This window comes from Podarcis vaucheri, assembly GCF_965113315.1.
Source record: "Podarcis vaucheri genome assembly, chromosome: 1".
Taxonomy (NCBI): domain Eukaryota; kingdom Metazoa; phylum Chordata; class Lepidosauria; order Squamata; family Lacertidae; genus Podarcis; species Podarcis vaucheri.
The window spans coordinates 59781823-59803536 of NC_138759.1; the positions used below are offsets into that span (position 1 = coordinate 59781823).

The window sequence follows — 21714 nt, forward strand, 5'->3', positions numbered from 1 at the left end:
ATATCCCATTTTCAGCATAGAGTCACCTCATCTCAAGATAAGGTGGCTATTTTCTGCCTCTCTACCACAGAATCCTGATAACAACATGTACAGTTTGCTCACCACTACTGTACATGGTAAATTCTGCTTTTGAAACCAGTGCCTGTTAAGTATGAATAGAGCTATAAATAGAGCTCTATAAACATAGAGCTAGGTACTGATGAAACAAACAAAAACCCTAGTTCTAGGCATGAGCTTAGAAATTGTTTCAGCCTATGTGTAAACTGGAAAAGGAAGTGACAAAAGGGAGACTGGTAGAGTGGAGGAAGTGAGGGAAGCCATTGTCAGCAGTTTAGAGTGGGAAGACATCCAATGGCATCAGAAACTCTGCCCTAATTTATCTAGCCCTTTAAGCTGTTGCTTTGATAAGCACAAACTAGAAAAAAAATGTTTCCAAAAATGGCATGGCAGACCTAGGCGTTCTATGAATTTCATTCCACGAGCTGGATATAAATGAAATAGAAGGTGAGATCATTTCATTTGTTCCAAGGGAACTATTGCTGTTTTTCACCATTCCCTGGTGTGTTTGGTAAGTATCATCCATATATTGTTTCACCTTTTAGAAGATAAAACAAGACTTGATGTTACTGCAGAGGTGTGTGTGTGTGTGGGGGGGGGAGAGTGTCTGCTCTTCTGAGTACAGTGGTACCTCAGGTTAAGAACTTAATTCATTCCGGAGGTCCGTTCTTAACCTGAAACTGTTCTTAACCTGAAGCACCACTTTAGCTAGTGGGCCTCCTGCTGCCACTGCGCAGCTGCTGCGCAATTTCTGTTCTCATCCTGAAGCAAAGGTCTTAATCTGAGGTAATATTTCTGGGTTAGCGGAGTCTGTAACCTGAAGCATATGTAACCTGAGGTACCACTGTATACTTGAAGATCTTGTTCCTTGTGAGGACACAAACAATTGCATTCCCTTCTAATTCAAGTTACCCCATTGGAGCAGCATATCAAATAGTGCCTTGATTTTAGATTGACTATCATTTGGTGACTGTCAAAACCACTTGATATCTGATGGAACTGTATGAATTGCTGCTATTCCAGTGGGATACTCTGCAGGTTACTAACACTATAGGCCTAAACAAATTGAATTAGTTACCAATGTAAACCTACTCATCACCCCATACAGGGCTGATGAACTCCACACATGTCTTGAGTGCATACATCTCTCCATGGGGCAGAAGTACAAGTGTTCATGCAGGATGTGATAACATGTCACAGAAAAACGACGAGCCAAATGTTAGAATTGAAGCTTTGGAGATGATTTAAGTACTGCCTGTTTCGCCATACAGAAGTAGGCATCAGTAGAAATCAATTTGCGTCCAGCTGGCTAGCATCCTAATCCTAAATACATTTCTGTGAAACTTGCTTCCATGTAGAATATCAACCCAGACCAGATATGCACTTGGTACTGATAGTTTTGCTACTGTAGCTCCTAGCCCCAAGCTATGTTTTTACACCATCACCCCGTTCCTTCTTGCCTCCAATTTTGTCAGTCTTGCAGAACCACTTTTTTGCTCTCCTCAAAATAGATCTTTTATCTAAGCAGGAACTAACAAATCGACTTGAGCATAAATGTGGACTAAATGTGTCCATTTTTTTTTAAAGAGCTTGTTTTGTGTGCTTTATTCTGTTTTGTTTGTTTGTTCATTTTTGGTTTTATGCTGTGAAACAATTTGTTCATTGTTTCTGTTGTTGCTATGGCCATATGGATTGTTAGAGGAGGGGTAATACCTCTGGTGGGGGACATGCCGTGCTCCTTCTGGAGTAGTTTGTCCACCTTTGGTTCCCAACCTGCATTCAGCTCTCACCTGTGGCTCCTAAAAGCTGTCAGCATGCAACAGCAACCACACCCCAGGAATGGCTTTGTCTGACTTGCTAAACCAGGCTAAACCAGCTAATGGGTCTCAATCCCTCAGTGAGTTAGTGACTCATCCTGCATGTGAAGACAGGTTCTGGTGGATTGAGCAGATGAGGACAATAGTGGGTCCAACAGTCAAGAAGGTGGTTTCTGCATGTACTGTAGTGGGAAGTGAGGAGCAGATAGGGTTCATCAACCTGGGAAGGTAGCTCATCTAGAAGAACTCTGGTCCTAAACTTCTGCTGCCTTAGGAGATACCTTCAGGAGAAGAAAAGACTAAGGAGTAAACCCTACACAAATCTGTTCCTAAGATGATGGATGGCACCTTGTACACCTTCTTCTGCCAACTCCTGCAGCCAAGCTGGTGCCAAACGTATTGCTCTGCTTTCCTTTGGACCAGCGAGGCAGAGAAAGGAGCCTTGTCGTCTGGGCAGCCCAGAACCTCCACACACATTGCCCAGGCTTGTATCTTTGGTGCTGCTAACGCAGCAATTTGACCCCCCTCCCGGAGGTGCACTCCATTGTCTCTCAAGAAAGACAGATGCCAAGAACTGTTGTTGCTAGTTGGAGGGACGTACCTATTCCCTTACAACTGAACTTGAAAAATCCCAAACAGAAGGCACATGTGCAAGTTGTCTTTGGTCAGTGGAACCAGACTTGTCTCAATGCACTTCCCAGAAGAGTCCTTTTGATAAGGAACTCACAGTTCACAGATACAGAATAGTTATTGTAAGTGAGCACTTAATGAGAACAGCTGCCATTCCAAAACATTAACCAACACTTTCCAGAGAAGGCCTATTTTTAGATCTTTGCTGCTATGACTGTTTATATCGTTGGGAATAATGTAGAGATTTGGTGGCGCTTTAAATAAGATGTTTCTTTAAATCAGGGGTGGGGCCTATGGACCTATGGCCTCCAGATATTGCTGGACTACAGCTCCCATCATAAATGACCATTCGCCATGCTGGATGGGCAAGATGGAGCCACATGTTGCCCATCCCTAACTTAAATGGTTATTTTGAACAACGTGTGCATTTTATAATTTCAATGCTTTGAAATGTCCAAAGGTGACACCTTTGTACTGTCAGTTTAGCAAACCAGCAGATGTACAGTGGTCGTGTGTGTACACACCTCAGCTATGTTTTCTACTTGGATAGAAGCTGGTTTAAGGGACAGCTCATTAAACAGCATTGATCAGGAAGTTACAGATTACCTGGATTGTGGATCATGTGCATCAAACACCAGCCCTGGGGATGCTGGAACTGGACTACTAGTGAGCTAGGTGGACCAATAATCTGACTCAGCAAAAAGCAGCTCCCTGTGTTCTGTCTCATCCCTGATGCTTGCTCATAATCTTACCATTCTCTCTCACCCTCCCCCCATTTGTATTGTCTACCTCTGGTTCTCTCTGTCTGCTGTCTGTCTATTTTCCATGTGCCACTCGGCTTTCTGTCCCCGCTCCCACTTTCCTTCTTGTACTGCTACCCTCTTTTTGTTTAGCTTCACTTATCTTAGGACGTCTCCTCTTGCTCAAGGTCCCTGACTCTCTAAACGTATTCCCTTCCACCAGAGCACAGTGCATTCGGCAAGGGTGATGCTGCCGTCTGTTATGTGGAGTGTGGGAAATTTTGGCTTCATGTGGAAACCGGGATTATTTACCGGGTATTTATAATAAAATTTCTAGCCCGCCTTTCCTGCCCGAGTCAACAATATGAAACAAACAAACAAAATCAAAATAATTATATAGCCAGCAATTTAAAAAGTCAAATAAATAACAGCATATCACTAAAACAGCATAAAAAGAGCACAGAGAGCAAACAACAGCCAATGACAGTCAAAAGTTGCTGGAAAATGCAAGTCTTTAAATTTTGATGGAGCACAAGTAAAAAGGATCTCTTAGGAACAGATAGAAAAGGCCAAAGTCAAGACATGCCATGATAGATATTCGACGAAGAATGGTCTATGCTACAATTCAATCCTAAACTGAAGGCTCATATTGTTAGATCCATACTTCTGAAGCCCATCCCATATAGTAGTAGTAGTAGTAATAATAATAATAATAAATTTATTATTTGTACCCCACCCATCTGGCTGGGTTTCCCCAGCCACTCTGGGTGGCTTCCAACAAAGATTAAAAATACATTAAAATGTCACACATTAAAAACTTCCCGAAACATATAGCTGTGTTAACTGATCTTTTAATTTTTCTTATAAATTTTTACTCACCCATCTATGCTTAATTAAGTATTCTATGTATATGTTTAAATGTACGTTTGCTTTTTGCTCCTATTTATTTAATAATTATTCACTTAGATTCGTATTGTTATGCTATTTATTTAGATGTTTTGCTTATGCTGGTCTGTGACCATAATAAAGTACTTGCTTGCTTAAGACATGCCAGTAGGTCCTGGAATGTTGGGAATCATGGTCTCAAAGAGTATGCTAGCTTGAATTAGATATACAGTATATATTTAAAGGATTGATTCATAAATTTGCTGACCTTACCAGAGAACTTACTATCTCTCTCTCTCTCTCTCCATTTTTCTAACATTACATTTTGTAGTTTTAATTATTCCCAGATAATCTAGACCGGCTTCCCCCTGAACCGCTGTTTCCACAGCCTAGGACACTGAGGAGCCATGTGTGATGATGAAGAAACCACAGCACTTGTCTGTGACAATGGCTCTGGACTTTGCAAAGCTGGATTTGCCGGAGATGATGCTCCAAGGGCTGTTTTTCCATCCATCGTTGGACGACCCCGGCACCAGGTCAGTTTTTATTTTAAGGGAAATTGTGCCCACAATCAAGAGAAATATCTCCAACTCTACATCTACCACATGCAAGACACTTTCAAAACACAGAACTTCCAAAATAGCATTGCGCATGGGAAACAGGGTTGGGGAGGTGAGGTGTCTGCTGTTCAAAGGGGAAAAGTCCCATGGCATGTTTAAGGCAGGATAAAGTAGGCCACTAAACCATGGTACATGTGCCCAATGAGATACAGGGTTCTTATTCAACGGAATATGTTGGATTGCTCACCAGCAGTAGCTTCAGTGTGGTGTAGTGGTTAAGAGCGGTAGTCACGCAATCTGGGTAACCGGGTTCGCGTCTCCGCTCCTCCACATGCAGCTGCTGGGTGACCTTGGGCCAGTCACACTTCTGTGAAGTCTCTCAGCCCCACTCACCTCACAGAGTGTTTGTTGTGGGGGAGGAAGGGAAAGGAGATTGTTAGCCGCTTTGAGACTCCTGAAGGGGAGTGAAAGGCGGGATATCAAATCCAAACTCTTCTTCTTCTTCTTCTTCTTCAGAGCATCATTTTTTGCTAGCAAGAACAGTGTTAAAGAGATAACTCTTTATCTGCTCTCTATTATTCCATGTTGTCATGAAGAACCACTGCCTATCCCTGATGTGCTTCTCCCCAGACCCATTTGATTTTTGGTTTAACAAGTCTGTTTGGATTTGAGGAGCTGGAAAAAAGATTGTCAACTTCCAGAAGCTTCTAGGTTATGATCGGAAACAAAATGCTGGAATAGACAGACCTTTGATCTGATTCTGCAACACAGTTCTTACCTTTTTTAAAAAAGTCCTTAAATTTAATGCTGTGTGCATACTGTTACTCAAATACATAAACCATTTTTGGAGCTGAATAAAATTTTGTGGATGTCATTTCAAGCAACATATATGGTTGATCTTATTTTGCAGTGATGCCTATTAGTAGCTTGATTTGTAAGCATAGTTGTTAAGTAATGCCATAGGTCATCAAGAAATTAACAAGCATCTAGTAAAAATATGTATACAATGGAAAAAACTTATAATTGCCTAATTAATGCAGGCCTAAGGGAACAGAATAAGCATTGCCCATTAAATATGTTTTTTCCAGTTGTCAGATTTACTTTACTCTTGCTGCAAAGCTTGTAACTTGCATGTTGCTGTTTAGAACTTTTGATTTTAAAAAACTGCTGAATATGTACCACTATTTAACACCCCTCCACAGATACCATGCAATCATTGAATTGATTTTCAGTCTCACAGTTTGATAATTTACCTTGTCAGCAATTTAGATTTAAAGAAAGGAATCCAAAATATTTGACATCAAATAGTATGTTTTAAAAAAACCTGGAAGCTAATCAAAGTCTTGGAACTTCTGCATACTAGTCAGTGTCAAAAGAAAGCAGAGACCGAGTAACAGGAATGTACATTGGCTTTCCATAAGAATTGTTTAGGAGTATTTTATTGCTGGGGTGGAATTCAGCCAAAGTTAAGCATTTTAAGTTCCATTGATTTTAATGGTTGTAGTGTAATCCTATTGAATATACAGTAGTGGGATTTCCTTCCAAATAAACATGCATAGGATTGTGAAGTTAGCACTTAATTCTAACAGCTTAAAAGATGCTTCACTTTTATTGTTTCATTCCTGTGGTAGTTATATTTCCAAAGTCCAATGAGCAGGAGATTGAAGATGACACTAAACTTCAAATGCTTACCTTCTAATACAGCATTTGAAATGGTAAAATAATTTGCCATAATCTGAAAAGGTTTTAAATTAATTTTTAACACTATTGGATGAGAATTTCCCTGCGCTTTTGCTTTAAAGTCATTTCAATAAAATAGGAACTAACTCTGCTGAGTAAAACAATGGAGGTGGTTGTGTGAAACTGTCGAAGAAAGAAATGGGAAAAGCATGTAAAATTGTTTTTTTACTACTCACGTTGCAATCCTATGCACGCATTCCTGTGAACAGAGGCAGCTTTAAGGGAGAGCAACTGGTTCCTTCATACTGGGCACAGAGCCTTGGGGGTGCCATAAGGGGCACTGCAACTATGATGTAGAACAGAAGGCAAGGAGGGTGAATTTTGGTGTCGTACAGGACATTGCTGCTGTGAGTAAACTGCATTGAATCCTATTGAATTCAGTGGGACTTACTTCTGAGTAGACATGCACTGTTGGTCCTATTATCATTGATCTATGTTGCAGAAATGACAATAGAAGTGACTCTTGGCAAACATTTGCAATGTGATACTGAATTTGATATGTTCCTTTTGATGGCTTGCTTTTGTAGGGGGTTATGGTAGGGATGGGACAAAAAGACAGCTATGTTGGTGATGAAGCACAGAGCAAACGAGGGATTCTGACCCTGAAGTATCCCATCGAGCACGGGATTATCACTAACTGGGATGACATGGAAAAGGTCAGTAGGTTTTGTTTATTTGTCACTATTTGTGATTATTTTCTGCATTTTTAATAATAATAATAATAATAATAATAATAATAATAATAATAATAATAATAAATTTATTATTTATACCCCGCCCATATGGCTGAGTTTCCCCAGCCACTCTGGGCGGCTCCCAATGAAGTGTTAAAAACAATACAATACAACATGAAATATTAAAAACTTCCCTGAACAGGGCTGTCTACAGATGTCTTTTGAAGATAGGATAGCTGCTTATTTCCTTCACATCTGAAGGGAGCGTGTTCCACAGGGTGGGCGCCACTACCGAGAAGGCCCTCTGTCTGGTTCCCTGTAGCCTCACTTCTCGCAATGAGGGAACCGCCAGAAGGCCCTCTGCGCTGGATCTCAGTGTCTGGGCTGAACAATGGGGGTAGAGACACTCCTTCAGGTATACTGGACCGAGGCTGTTTAGGGCTTTAAAGGTCAGCACCAACACTTTGAATTGGCAAGTAAAAACACCTGGGGCATATCCAGGGGGAGATGGAAGAGTCCCTTTCTCATGCCCAACCAACCACATGGTAGCTGCTTCCATGCGGTGCAATCCCATTCCGCAGGAAAGCATCTGTGAACAACATGGTCCCATGGGTGGGGCTGATTGCATGGGCCTTTCCCAGCTAATTGGCACTCCCCTCCCCCCCCCGCCGCCCCCTGCTAAGCTTCTATATGTGTATATAAAAGCTGCACAATTGCATTATTCACGCACACTTCTGGGTACCATGGGATCACACCACACAGAAATGGTTCCTAGACTGCTGGCTCAGCATTTAAAAAGCTAAATGGCTGGGAGAATAAATGTAAGGGGCCGTGTTTATTCCTCTGTGAGGAAGCAAAGTCCTGGGGGAAAAGCATGGCAGAGATGGAGCAGATCTGTAGAAGGGAATAGCCACAAGCACAGACATATTTAATAGAGGTCCAAACTTACCATATTATCTGCTCTGGCCAACTACAATCAAATAGGTTTCTTTACAGGTCTGGCTGGTTAGCTTATAGTCCATTGCTTTGCCTGACTAAACTTAATAGTGGCATATATGCTGGCTGGATCCGCCCCAAAAGATTCAACTCCTCACACCTGGCAAAGGCTGGCTGTTCCCTATTCCTCCATCCACACACTTGATGCAACATCACCTGTCTTCCCCAAAGACAATGAGGAATGAATGTTCAATAAACAGTCAGCATCATCTAGTTTCCCCGCAAACCTTCTGTCAACAAATGAGGATGCATGCTCAGGTCATCTGGAAACAGCCTCTGAGTTTCCCTGTGCTTGTCTGTAGAGGAAAGGAAAACTACACTCTCCGTCCTCTAGATGGAAGTATAGCTTTTCCATATACTTCTCGTTGTGCTTCATTTCACTGCCTCGGGGAACGCAGTCCTGATTCCCACACATACACTAAATCTCAATAATTCACCCTCGCCATTCCTAAAATGTCAGCTTTCTGTGTCGCAACATAGGTTTGCAGTTAAGAGGCAGCATCTGAATTGGCTTCTTCACTGTGCTCTCTTGAGGCCGTGTCCTTCAGGCTGCCAGCTGTGGCAATCCGAGTATCATGCCGACCCCCTTAAAAGCACAAAGCAAGCGACGAGAGTGGTTGCAGATGCTGTTCCTCTAGTAGTCCTTTTGCCAGTTCTCCTTCCTCATCTATCGCCGCAAGCAAGGCTAGGGAAGAGCAGGAGCAAAGGATTCACTTTTAATTCACCCCAATCAGATTGGGCCCCAAACACTTACCAATGGCTCCATTGCCAAAGCTTTTTCATTTTAAATATTGTACGTCACTGTGGAACTTCTTTGGTGAAGTGCAGTACTGAAATATTTCAATAAATACATTCCCTATGGAAACATTGGTCTCGACACCAGCGGTAGCCAACATGGTGCCCTCCGATGTTGCCCACCAGCCCCAGCCTGCATGGCCCCAGTCAAGGTGACAATTCCCAGCATGGTTTAACAATCCATCCGTCCCCCAGGGAACTCTGGGAATTGTAGCTCTGTGAGGAGAACAGAGATCTACCAACAACTCTCAGCACCCTTAACAGCGTCCAGAATTCTTTGAAGGAAGCAACGACTGTTTTAAAGCAGGATCATGTCATTTTACATGTATGGTGCCAATGTCATACTCAAGAGTAAACACACTGAAATAAAAGAACCTGACAACCTTAAGTCCATTGGTTTCAGTGGGCTTACAGTACAATTTAGTTGGATGTAAGCCACAGAAAGGACACATTTATTGCAATGTTTCTATAAATATGTGCATGTTTTTATTGCCATAAGGCATTTGGACATTCCCAGGGAGCTGTGAGAGATGGAATGCATGGGCAATGAAACGAAGCATTCTCCAGCTCATATACTTCAGTTCACAATATTCAAATCTGGGCTGCTCCATTTTCCAGAGTGAGCATTCACTTAGGGTACTAGAGGAGTGTTAACGCATTCACAGCTACTGCACATTTAATGTAGGAAGGGGGGGAGCCCAAGAATGGAGCATTATCTTCTTCTTCTGACTTCATAAATGTCTAATGAGGCTGTTCATTTCTCTTGAATGGCATATGGAAGGGAAATCGGTCACATCCCCATCTTACATTTTAATTGTAAGTATTTGAGAATGCCATGGTGGCCTGTGGAGAACAGATCTGATCTCTCTTTGGTGTTCACAAAATCAAAGGAATTAGGGCTTAAATGGAACCTAAGGTAAAGGTAAAGGTACCCCTGCCCGAACGGGCCAGTCTTGACAGACTGTGGGGTTTGTGCGCCCATCTCACATCTAGAGGCCGGGGGCCAGCGCTGTCCGAGGACACTTCCGGGTCACGTGGCCAGCGTGACATCGCTGCTCTGGCGAGCCAGAGCCGCACACGGAACGCCGTTTACCTTCCCGCTGGTAAGCGGTACCTATTTATCTACTTGCCCCCGGGGGTGCTTTCGAACTGCTAGGTGGGCAGGCGCTGGGACCGAGCAGCGGGAGCGCACCCCGCCGCGGGGATTCGAACCGCCGACCTTTCGATCGGCAAGCCCTAGGCGTTGAGGCTTTAGCCCACAGCGCCACCCGCGTCCCGTAAATGGAACCTAGTCAGACATAAAAAGCTTTGTACTATGGGTACGGAGACCTCCCGGTTTGGTATGTAATGCATCACACATGGACCACGCTAGTTTCCCCACTCTTATAAAATCTTAAAGGCTTTGAATTGAACATCCTTGGATGAGGGCACTTAAACTGCAGCACTCAAGGAACAAACAGCTTATTCAAACTGGCAGGTAGGTAGCTGCTGTGAGGGCCCGTACAACCTCAGCGTACAAGCGAAGATTGCTTATTTGAAAGTACCCTTAAAGAAGAATCTCCCAGCAAGTGGGAAGATAGCATGTTGTGGAGAAACAAAAGCGAGCATCTCTTCTGTGCTAATTTTCCATATGCACGAGAATTTTAATGAGCTTTTCAGTCATGCAGTTCCCACGTGACACAATTATGTGAGGACGATTATACTGTGTACACTCTTGCACATTTGAATTGGTCCCTAAGTGTGGAAAATGTCTTATTTAATATGACTACGACTCATTTGAGTATATCATTTGGGTCCAGATAAAAGCTTTTATAGGAGAGCCTCTATACTTGGCATTTTGTAGATTTTTGCTGGAGACCAAGTGTCATCCGTAGATGTGGGGCCTGAGACCAAACAACACCAGAAGTTCTCATAAGAATTGGTTCATTTCATCTGATTTAAAACAGCATTTGAAACTTGCTGGCTGATTCACTTATGAGAGTACAACATTGTTAGGGTACTTTCGTGATAGATAGCGAAAATTTCTGGCAGAAAGGTATGATAGAATTTCCCTTAAAACAGAGACCGATGTCTAACTTGTCATTGGCTCAATAGACCAATGGTGTATCTTTGTATAAAAAAGCTTTTTATGTTTGTGATGTGAGAAGTTCCAGAAATGTAACACACACATAAAAGAACAGTGTGGTGAAATCCCCCTCCACACAAGGAAACAGAGCAAATTGAAGGAACTTGCATATCTGTGTAATATGTGGGGTCTAATAAAGGGATTGGAAACCTCAATTTGCTGTGCTGAAGGAGTTTGAATGTAGCAGAGATGAATTTCACTCAGCCCTATCAGCCTTCACTGTAAGAGGAGATTCATCTGTGGCAGGGAAGGGAGGAAACCCCCAGTGTTCCCACTCAAATGCTGGGTAGTCACAGAAACCCATAACATGGGATGTTTCGGGGTGGGGAATGTGCTGACCCTGCTGCCATCAGGTGATGGCAATGGGCCCAATCCAGGCCCTTTCGCTGCCTAGGAACTGGTAGAGCAGAAGGGCATTTCTCCTTGCCCTCATGTTCTGTCCTGACTGGCACTAGTAGCAGGGCTATAGAAGTAGAGGTGGGTGTGCCACTCTATCCAGCCTTGCCACTACTGTCCAGGGGTTTGGTTTGACCTCTGACTTAATGCTATATGTATTCATTTTGCTACATTTGCTGTTTGAAATGCAAAGATTCATTGGGCGACACTCAACACACATTGCCTGTATGTTTGCCTTCAACCCCCTGTCCCTTAGATTTGGCACCATTCCTTCTATAATGAACTTCGAGTTGCCCCAGAAGAGCACCCTGTCCTCCTGACTGAAGCGCCATTAAACCCCAAGGCTAATCGAGAAAAAATGACCCAGGTAATTCTTTGGATGTTGCTTCCCTTCTGAGCTAGAAAACTCCAGTTTTAGCAGAGAAACAAAAATGGCTGTGGCTGTCATGCCCAAAAGTGGGGCGGGGCAGCTGGGATGGAGTGATGGCAGGGAGGGGCAGGGACAGCTCACATGCATTCCATCAAGCTCCACCCACTGGTATGGATGACAAGCTGCAGAATATCAATAAATATTTAGGGTTGTGTCAGATGCGGGTGGTGGTTGCTTGTGAGTAAGCAGGCAGGACTCCGACCTGTCTTTTACAGGTTTTATTGTTGCAAACTATTTACAGTGGTGCCCCGCAAGACGAATGCCTCGCAAGACGGAAAACTCGCTAGACGAAAGTGTTTTTCGTTTTGGAGGTGCTTCGCAAAACGAATCTCCTATGGGCTTGCTTCGCAAGACGAAAATGTCTTGCGAGTTCCTGCAGGTTTCCCCCCTCCCCCCTTTTCTAAGCCGCTAAGCCGCTTATCAGCTGATCCGATAAGCTGATAAGCCGCTAAAAGCCGCTAATAGCGCTAATAGCACTAATCCTCTAATCCGTCAATGGGCTTCCTTCGCAAGACAAAAAAACCGCTAGACGAAGAGAATCACAGAACGGATTATTTTCGTCTTGCGAGGCACCACTGTACAGTGCAGAATCAACATGTTCATGTCCGTCTTAGTCACTTGCAGAATCCGGGAGTGGCCTCTTCCGGCTTCTTCCCCAATATAAGAACTTAGACACCCCAAATCTCTGCTTCCCCTCCTTGCGTTTCACCCCTCTGCGCAAACTGGGTGACGGAAGTTGCATATCTGCCTCCTGGCCAGCCAGGCTAGGTGAGGCGCTTGGGCTCTCTGCAGCATCTTCAAGCCCTCTCCTTGCTTGGCTGGCCCCTTCCCACTCTGCTCCACTGGATATGTGGCTTTCCCCAGCGCTGGATGAGGAGCGAAGCGTCGGAGACTCTCTGTATTCCCCTGCCTCCCTCCCCTGTTCCAATGGCTGTCCCCTGACAGGCTGAAAGTATGAAAGTATACCAGATGCACAAACAGAATAATAGGATCTTTGTGACCCATTTGTAGTAGACATAAGGCTCCTATCTGGAATACCCTCTTAGACTACAGTGCAAACAGATAACCACCGAAACAAGGAGCAGTTATGCATTGCAAATTTCTAAGTTTCTATGTCCGGGAACAGAGAATTATTTACCTTTCTGCTGCCAGAGTATCAGAAGCAGAGCTCCCCTGCCTTTGTTCTTCCATGCTGTGGAAATGGCTGTGCGGACTCTGCAAAAGAGCAATTTCACAGTTTTGCAGCAAATGATTTCTGATAAGTGGTAGGTCTGTGAGGTCTATTGCTCTTCAGAAGCGGAGAAAGATAATGAAATGCTAGTCATCCACCTTTTCTCAGAGAAGTATACTGCTGAGATGCTCATTTCGGAGAGACTGTGAATTAACGAATTTAGAGGCCATTTCAGTTGAGCTGAGTCAGGTTACTGTCAAAAGAAACAGGGATTAAAGCTAGAATAAAAGGGGTTTCACCGCTGTCAGGCTGCAATTAGACAGCAAGCCCAGAATTCTGCATTTAAAAAATCCAGAGGGGAAACCTCATTATTTCAATTTATTACGCTCAATACTGTTAATGAAATTGCATGTCTTGTTTGGTGTAAACTGTCTGGGATCATTTGTCATCTTCATTCAGTTTCTTTCACTAGGGACTTTGAAAGATAGACTTAGGCGTGGTGTGGAATAACGTGAGGATAATTTAATTAGTTGTGTAATTAATCTGGTAAAATTCCACCACAGTGGACAGTGAGACAAATAACAGGCTTTGTTGGAAGCCAAACTGCAGTGGAACTGAGGCAGCGCTGCATGGAACAACGATCGGATGGAATGGAAATCATTGTCTTCCCTACACCTTTATTCTCATATGTCCACCACTGCAAGTATGATTTATCTTGGATACTATAGCTCCTGTGCACAATTTGGAACCAAGCATATAATGCTGCTAGAAAAATTGGGTATCTTAAAACCAGATTTTAATAGCATTGTAGCATTCTCTTTCTATGTTGAGAGATCCTAAGACCCTCTCATTTGCCACCTACAGATCATGTTTGAAACTTTCAATGTGCCTGCAATGTATGTGGCCATTCAAGCGGTTCTTTCTCTCTATGCATCTGGCCGAACTACTGGTGAGTTTGAAACTGATGTCATCATCTTTAAAAAAAGAAGGTTTCCTCACATATATGTATCTTGATACACTGGCCCCTATTTTTCCTTACCAGGCTATTATGAGAAAACCAGATCTTCTAATAAGCCCCTACCATACTGAATTAACATCTGGAAAGAAAAGAGAGAGAATTGGGAACACTCGATCTCCAGCCAATAATTGCCTGTGACCAATCAGAACTGCTGTTTTGTAGAGTTAAACTCTTCCCTTCTCCAATCAAAAAATCAAAGTGGTTGGAAGCCAGCCACTCCCCCCCCCCACCGGCCCGCTGGTGTGCACAGGAAGGAAAACCCTTTTATCCCAGATAATGTTCCTGAAGCAATTGTTGTCCCCCTACAAAATAATAGCTGCATATTTAACAGTAGCCTGTTTTCTAATTGCATTGGAAATGACCTATTTTCTTCAGCAAGCTCTATAAAATACATCCAAATGCCAAATGAAAACTTGCTTAACTATTCATCAAAAAGATGGAGAAGGAAAGCGCCTACACCGTGACTGTATGGTGGGTTAGTTACTAAATTACACATAGTGAAGATGATGCTCCTGGCTTTGACTTAAAGTATCTTATATTTACTATATATTCCTGGCAACCCCCCCAGAAATGGGAAACACATGGCCACCACCCTCTCTGGGTACATGGCAACCCTACCAACCAGGGCTGTGACTTGTTGGCTAACTTCACCAATCCAGGGTGCCCCTCCAGACAACCTATTTATTGAGCACTCATCAAGATCTGTGTGCACAAAACTTACTCAGAGTTAGATCATGGGTAGGCAAACTAAGGCCCGGGGGCCGGATCTGGCCCAATCACCTTCTAAATCCAGCCCCCGGACAGTCCGGGAATCAGCGTGTTTTTACATGAGTAGAATGTGTCCTTTTATTTAAAATGCATTTCTGGGTTATTTGTGGGGCATAGGGATTCGTTAATTTCCTCCCAATATAGTCTGGCCCCCCACAAGGTCTGAGGGACAGTCCCTTGCTGAAAAAGTTTGCTGACCCCTGGTTTAGATTATATCCAATATTTCTTGAGCATTCATCCTCCAGTCATCTTGATTTATTCCTCTTCTTGTTAGTCAGGCATTCATCCCATACTTTTCAGTGCATTTCTCCATGACTTTCCCAAGCCACAAAAAGTCCTCTATTTTAAAGTGGATTTGTTTTGCTAGAGCAATGGGGTGCTTTAATCCATTTTAAACGGTGCAAACCTGAAGTTCCAGCTTGTGTCTGAATTCCTCCTGCAAAATACTGACAGTCTGGAGGCACCCATTAAATAGGGTTGTCAACTAGCCAGAAAAAAATCCAGCTCAAAAATTCAGGGTTTTTAGTGGCTATAGCTTTTGAGTTTATTAGGGCAGTCTGTGGCTGTCTCACACCTGGTTCAGGGAGAGTCCACAAGTTCTCTGTGGAAGGGAGACCACAGGTGGGTCTTTTTGTAGCAATATATGTTACCTTGTAAATAGCTGCTGTTTTATTGTTCCATTAAAAAAAACCTCCGCGTTTTAGTGGCAAATCTGTATGTTTATACATCAGCATTTTGATATTCTTTGCAAATTGTTTGGGATCCTTTTTTTTTGTGAAAGGCTATAGAAATGTAAGAAGATCATTATCATTAGCATCTGTTTCAGAGAGAACAATGCCATGCAATTTCTGACTCTTTCATGAAGGCAATTTCTTCTTTGTATAGGCCAGCAATTTCCCTCTGAGTTCCACTCAGCATGGAGACAATAGGGATTATCATTTGCAGTCTCTCCTTTCAATCCCAGTTGTTGTCAAAGGGTTTAATTTAGCAGAAAGAGTGGGGCAGGGCAAGGTCTACGGAGAAGAATGCTGACGCTTCTAATTTTCTTCCTCTCTCTTAGGGATAGTTCTGGACTCTGGGGACGGTGTCACACATAATGTACCTATCTATGAAGGTTATGCCCTGCCACATGCCATCATGAGACTGGATCTGGCTGGAAGAGATCTCACCGACTATCTCATGAAAATTCTTACAGAGAGGGGATACTCTTTTGTTACTACAGGTAATCGGTGCTTTTCCTACAGATCAAGGGAGGAATATAGTGTTGTGCTAAGACAATTGTTTCATCATTTCAGGGATGCATGAGGAGGGGAAAGCCCCTTTGCAAAAGCAGAAGTCCTTCTGCAGGGCTAATGGGATTCATTATTTCAATTCCACCTCCTGTTTACTTCTGATAATGCTGTCTTATTCTGCCATATCATGGATGCTCTAGCTGAGATGCCTGCATTGCAGGGGGTGGACTAGATGGCCCTTGGGTCCCTTCCAACTCTTAAGAGTCTATATTCTGTTATCATATTGGATAAATATTCTCTCTTCAAAATATTTTCTCTTCAAAAAATGGCTTGATCGCTATCAACATGATGTTATTGAAGAACCACCTAGCATCGAGGCATGAATTATGTTCTTTGATTTTCTGATTTTCTAATTCTTTTTTAAAAAATCAAAATTTTCTTTATGCTTCCCACTCCCACCCCAAATATACAAAAATAGTCAATAAAATAAAAAGAAAGAAAAAGACAAAACCTAAGAAAGATTTAACAGCAACCTGCTAAGCACACTCTTTCGCACCTCACCCCATGATAGTCTGAGGTTATGTGGCAGCTGTGAAAAAGGTGAAATCCATGCTAAGGATTATTAGGACACGAACTGAAAATAAGTTTGCCATCATCATCGTGCTGTTAAACAAACCTATTGTATGCCTGCATTTGGAATTACTTTTCACAGTTTTCAGCCTCTAAAAGGATATTGTAGAGCTGGGAAAGGTTCAGAAAAGGGCTACTAAAATGGCCAAAGGACTGTAATACTTCCATTGCATTGAAAAGTTACACCAGGTGTGGCTTTTTACTTTACAGGAAGTGGGAGTAGGGGGGAACATGACTGAGGTACATAAAAATAAGCAATGTGGGAAGATTCAGCATGCACAAAAGGAAAGTATAACTTAACATTGTGCATAGTTACACTGTGGAAATTTCTTCCACAAGATGTAATGATGGCTGCCAACTTGCATGACTTTAAAGACAATTAGATAAATTCATGGAAGATAAGGCTATCAATGGTTACCATCCACAACGGCTATTCTTCACCCACTGTCAGAGTCAGTATGCTTCTCTAGACCAGCTTGAGATCACAAATGGGTGCAGTACTCAGGTACTGCTTGCAGGCTTGATTGGCCACTGTGGGAACAGAAGGCTTGATTAGATGGGCCTTGGTCCAATCCAGGACTTTTCTTATGGTGAGAGCGAATACAGCTTGCTGAACTGTCAAGTCTTCAGCCTGGGGCATGGAGTAAGAAGAGAAAAGGCCTATAAACTATGCCAAATGTTTAAGACTGCAACACCCAATTAATTTTAATAAGGAGTAAACTTCCAACACTGTGCCATCTAATGTGCAAAAATGAAATACAAGTGTTGTTAGAATGAAGGTCAGCCCAACATCAAGATCTTACTGCTAGCTTCAACTATTGGGCCTTGTATCTGCTCCTGCCACTGATTTCTTCATTGCATGATCCATCCAGGATCTCTATCTGTCCAGGTGTACTGCTGGATTTTCTTACACAAGAAGAGTTCATAAATCAAGCATAGGTGTGGGAAACCTTTTTGAGCCTGGGGGCCTCAGTCCTTTGTAGGCAACCTTTCAGGAACCAGAGGAAAAAGTGGGTAGTATGCTATTTTGAGCTACACAAAAGGCAAAGCTTTCTATACCCACACATGTCTCCATTTCCCATCCTGGCAAACATGAGGCAATACCACAGTTCAATGACATGTTCAAGTCAGACAGAAGACCTTGAGGTGGGATTGCAGTACAGCTGGTTGAAGACCTGGCCAAGAGAAGGGAGGTGGTCTATGGGTGGGCAAAGTCTGGAGAGAGTTTCAAGGGCTGGACAGAAAGGCTTGGAGAGCCACAATTGGCCCCAGACCTGGCTTCATCTGTCCCTTATGAGACACCAGAATATTAAAGTGGACCCTTTCAAGAATGCTGAGCTGACCAACCTTTCAAAATAACTTCTGTGATTTCTTTCATCTGATGGGAAGAAATCAAATGAAAGATTTGTGCTGCTTTCATGTGAAAATAAGAATCTTTTCTCAGCCTTTACTAGGAGTATTTCATTTGTTTTATAATGCATAAAAGGCTAAAAGAAAGCAGATGGATGCTTAAGAATTAAGAAGATGGTTATCCTATATTAAGGTTCTTAAAGACGAGTCCTAATACTCACACAGGTAGGGATCACCTATGTAGCAACCTTGGATGTTTAAAGGAGGTGACAGAGGAAAGGGAGGACCGTATACCAAATTTATAGCCCAGGGGCTCAGCTAGACTGGTAAAGAAAAAACGATTTATATGTGTTGTATGTGTGATATAACATTGTGCCACCAGATGACGACGTGGAGCCCCGTTTTTCTCTACCCGTTTTCCCTGTTTAAATTTACAACACTTTAAACTGATGTGTCTAGACCCAGGTGGCTTTTAAGTCAGCATGCTCTACCAGTCAACTGACTTTTACATAAGGAAGGCACTCTTAACGCCTTTCAGAGCCAAGAGATTAGGCTGGAAAGGTGCTAATTAAAAAGGAAGTCGTTCAGACTAACCCTGGTAGATATGACATTTCGAAGGGATTTTCAAATCGTGTGCTTTAAAGTGGCAGCATTTATATCCTTCGTTCTCCTTGGAGAAATGGAGGCTGGCTCTTTGTTAGGAAAGCTGTAGCTCTTAAAAAAGACATACCTTGAAAGGACAAAGCTTGTAGCCCAAGTGTTTTCTTTGTTCTGCCTGTACGGCAGGGCCAAGGGAGACCGATTTTCCATTCTGGGAAGGACTGTGCTTATAAGGATTCTGATCAATAACCCAAGAGCCCTCTGCTATCGTCTTACACCTCACTGCTTGATGTTTGTAGCTGAGTGTGAGATTGTGCGAGACATCAAAGAGAAGCTCTGCTACGTGGCTCTCGACTTTGAGAACGAAATGGCCACTGCTGCATCCTCCTCTTCCCTGGAGAAGAGCTACGAACTCCCCGATGGTCAAGTCATCACTATTGGCAATGAACGGTTTCGATGCCCTGAAACTCTCTTCCAGCCATCGTTCATAGGTGGGTCTGCGCTTGTTTCCCGTGGCTGTGGTTAACAGGCAAAGAAAACATGTTATTGTACTGCTATACTGGAGATGTTACTGTCATGACCATATTTGCTATGTGAACAAAAAAAGTAAAGATGAGAGAAAATGCTGTTGCATCTAATTTAATTTGGCATGAGCACTTGTAGATTAATCCGGTTGACAAAATGGACTGAGTAGCTGGTATACATGGGAAGAGGTACCCTGGAAGACAGATCAATCTAACAAGAATTTGCTTCATATAAGCTTAAAACAATGTTTACCCCTAAATACTAAATACAGTCATATCTCGGGTTACAGACGCTTTGGGTTGTGTGATTTCCGGTTGCGCACTGCGCCGAACCTGGAAGTACTGGAACTGGTTACTTCCAGGTTTCGGCACTCGCGCATGCGCAAAACCACCAAATCACAACCTGTGCGTGCGCAGACGCTGCGCTGAGGGTTGTGAACGTGCTTCCTGCATGGATCATGTTCGCAACCCAAGTGTCCACTGCACGTTTATTGGCATCAGATTTAAGGAGTGTATAAGGGGACTTCTCACTGTTTTCTTTTAAAAAATTACATTCATTACCAGGAAAGGATCAAGCGCGTGTGTATCTTAAAGGGAAAGACGTGTTTGTTTGTGAAAATGGATGTTTCACATTAGGTTAACATTGCCGATTTAAAACTTTGGATAATATGCCTTATGCGACCTTAAACTTCTGATGGCAAACAAACTGGTTTTGGGAAGAGCATCCGCTACACAAAGGGCTCATTCACACTTATATTATGCCCCACAGTTTCTAGGCACACATACATACGGATGGCATGGGGTCCTTATACAAGATTAATTAATATCAAAATTAATTAAATAATTAAATCTGGTTGGTAACTATAAAGCTGTTGTCGTTTGCATAATCTGGATTACTGTTATCCCTCCAACTGAGCACCTGGACCAGCCACCTAAAATATTTTCACTATCATATCCCACCCTACTGATCAAAAATAACGGGAAAGATCTAAAATCAGCCTCTCTTTATTTAGTATCACATTCTTGCACTCTTTTTAAAAAAGTGAGAGTGGCTTGCTTAGAAATACGTGATCAATCAGTCCTCGTAATTTCATTTCTTTCCAGGGATGGAGTCTGCCGGTGTCCATGAAACAACCTATAACAGTATAATGAAATGTGATATTGACATCCGTAAAGATCTTTATGCTAATAATGTGCTTTCTGGAGGGACCACCATGTACCCTGGCATTGGGGACCGTATGCAGAAGGAGATTACCGCTTTGGCTCCAAGTACAATGAAGATCAAGGTCAATGTTACATCTAACATCAATCTAAGAGGCCATGAATAGGCCGGAGCATGTGATTTCTGGAGGGGAAAAAAGATGAGAAGCTAGAACACAAGAGATCCATGTCCAGATTTTATGTGGCTTTTGTTCAAAGCCACCTGATTGCTCTTCCTCACTTTAATCAGAGTATAGGTTTGTCAATGGCTATATACACCATGCTAACAATTAAGTCTCTAACTGAATATAGCTATTTCCATGGTGACCTGCCTTTGAGATATTTGGGGGGTGTTTTGGAAGATGCTAGGCTGAATGGATAAGAACATAAGCAGAGCCCTGCTAGATCAGGCCAAGTACCATCTAGTCCAGCATTCTGTCCTCCCAGCAGCCAACCAGATGCTATGGGAAGTCCATAAGCAAGACCCAAGTACAGCAGCACTGTCCTACTTCCAATTTCTAGCAACTGATATATAGAGGCATAATGTCGCAACAGGGTGGGGAGGATAGCCATCATGGCTGGTAGCCATTCATAGCCTTATCCTCCTTTAATTCATCTAATTGGCTTAGTTGCAAATTTGTCATAAAGCAAAGGATTATATTTAATTTTATGGTTTTATTGATTTACAGTTGACCTGACTTGCATACCACTTTGTAGCTATCGTAGTCACACAGCCAAAAGCTTGTATTGCTTGCATATTCCAGAATGATAATAATAGGGATTAGAAGACATGATGACTAAAATGAGAATGATTGTCACCTACCGGTAATTTGTATGTTCCCTTCTTCATCTCCCTCCTTCTTCTAGATGATTGCACCTCCAGAACGTAAATACTCTGTCTGGATTGGGGGATCCATATTGGCTTCTCTTTCGACCTTCCAGCAAATGTGGATCAGCAAAGATGAATATGAGGAATCTGGTCCCTCCATTGTCCATCGCAAATGCTTTTGAATATGCTTGTGGTTCACCCTAAATGTTACCTTGTGGTGTTTCTCTACCAAATTTCTCTGGAAATTTAGTTTAAGCTTTCCCTCACTGCCTAGTCTGAAAACACAATAAAAGTGATGTTAACTGAGCAGATGTTGTCATTTCTGGATGCCTCAAATACGTACACCCCATATTACATACACCCCATATTTTCCATTCAAACAAGGATCCTTAGAAAATACTTCATTGGTTATTAAAGAAGTTATTGCAGGTAGGAAGTTTCCTAACACTGCTCACCAGGGGATGTAATACTTCATGCTTTGAAATATGATGTTCAGTGTCATATGCAATATCCAATGAGCTCTGTATGGCTTTAATATGAACATTTT

General features: G+C 42.6%; 1 protein-coding gene across 5 annotated transcripts; it reads left to right on the forward strand.

Moving 5' to 3' along the window:
* Positions 1–322: 322 nt before the first annotated feature.
* Positions 323–21473, forward strand: LOC309534150 (actin, alpha cardiac muscle 1-like). 5 transcript variants are annotated; one of them, XM_082226204.1, is made up of 9 exons: positions 335–568; positions 4477–4665; positions 6957–7085; positions 11672–11782; positions 13881–13965; positions 15863–16024; positions 18914–19105; positions 20243–20424; positions 21206–21473. In XM_082226204.1, exons 2-9 carry the CDS (start codon positions 4537–4539, stop codon positions 21347–21349), a joined length of 1134 nt encoding a protein of 377 aa, XP_082082330.1. In that variant the 5' UTR covers positions 335–568; positions 4477–4536; the 3' UTR covers positions 21350–21473. The 5 variants fall into 5 exon arrangements, with proteins under 5 accessions (XP_082082333.1, XP_082082332.1, XP_082082330.1 ...); XM_082226205.1 differs by having other exon boundaries at positions 4518–4665; XM_082226203.1 differs by having other exon boundaries at positions 336–568; positions 4461–4665.
* The last annotated feature ends 241 nt before the right edge of the window (positions 21474–21714 follow it).

Excerpts from the sequence above, each read along its gene's own strand:
- LOC309534150 (XM_082226204.1), top strand. The coding sequence starts at position 4,537 with ATGTGTGATGATGAAGAAACCACAGCACTTGTCTGTGACAATGGCTCT. Across the intron at positions 7,086-11,671 it reads ACTGGGATGACATGGAAAAG|ATTTGGCACCATTCCTTCTA; the intron begins GTCAGTAGGTTT and ends CCTGTCCCTTAG. Across the intron at positions 16,025-18,913 it reads ATACTCTTTTGTTACTACAG|CTGAGTGTGAGATTGTGCGA; the intron begins GTAATCGGTGCT and ends TGATGTTTGTAG.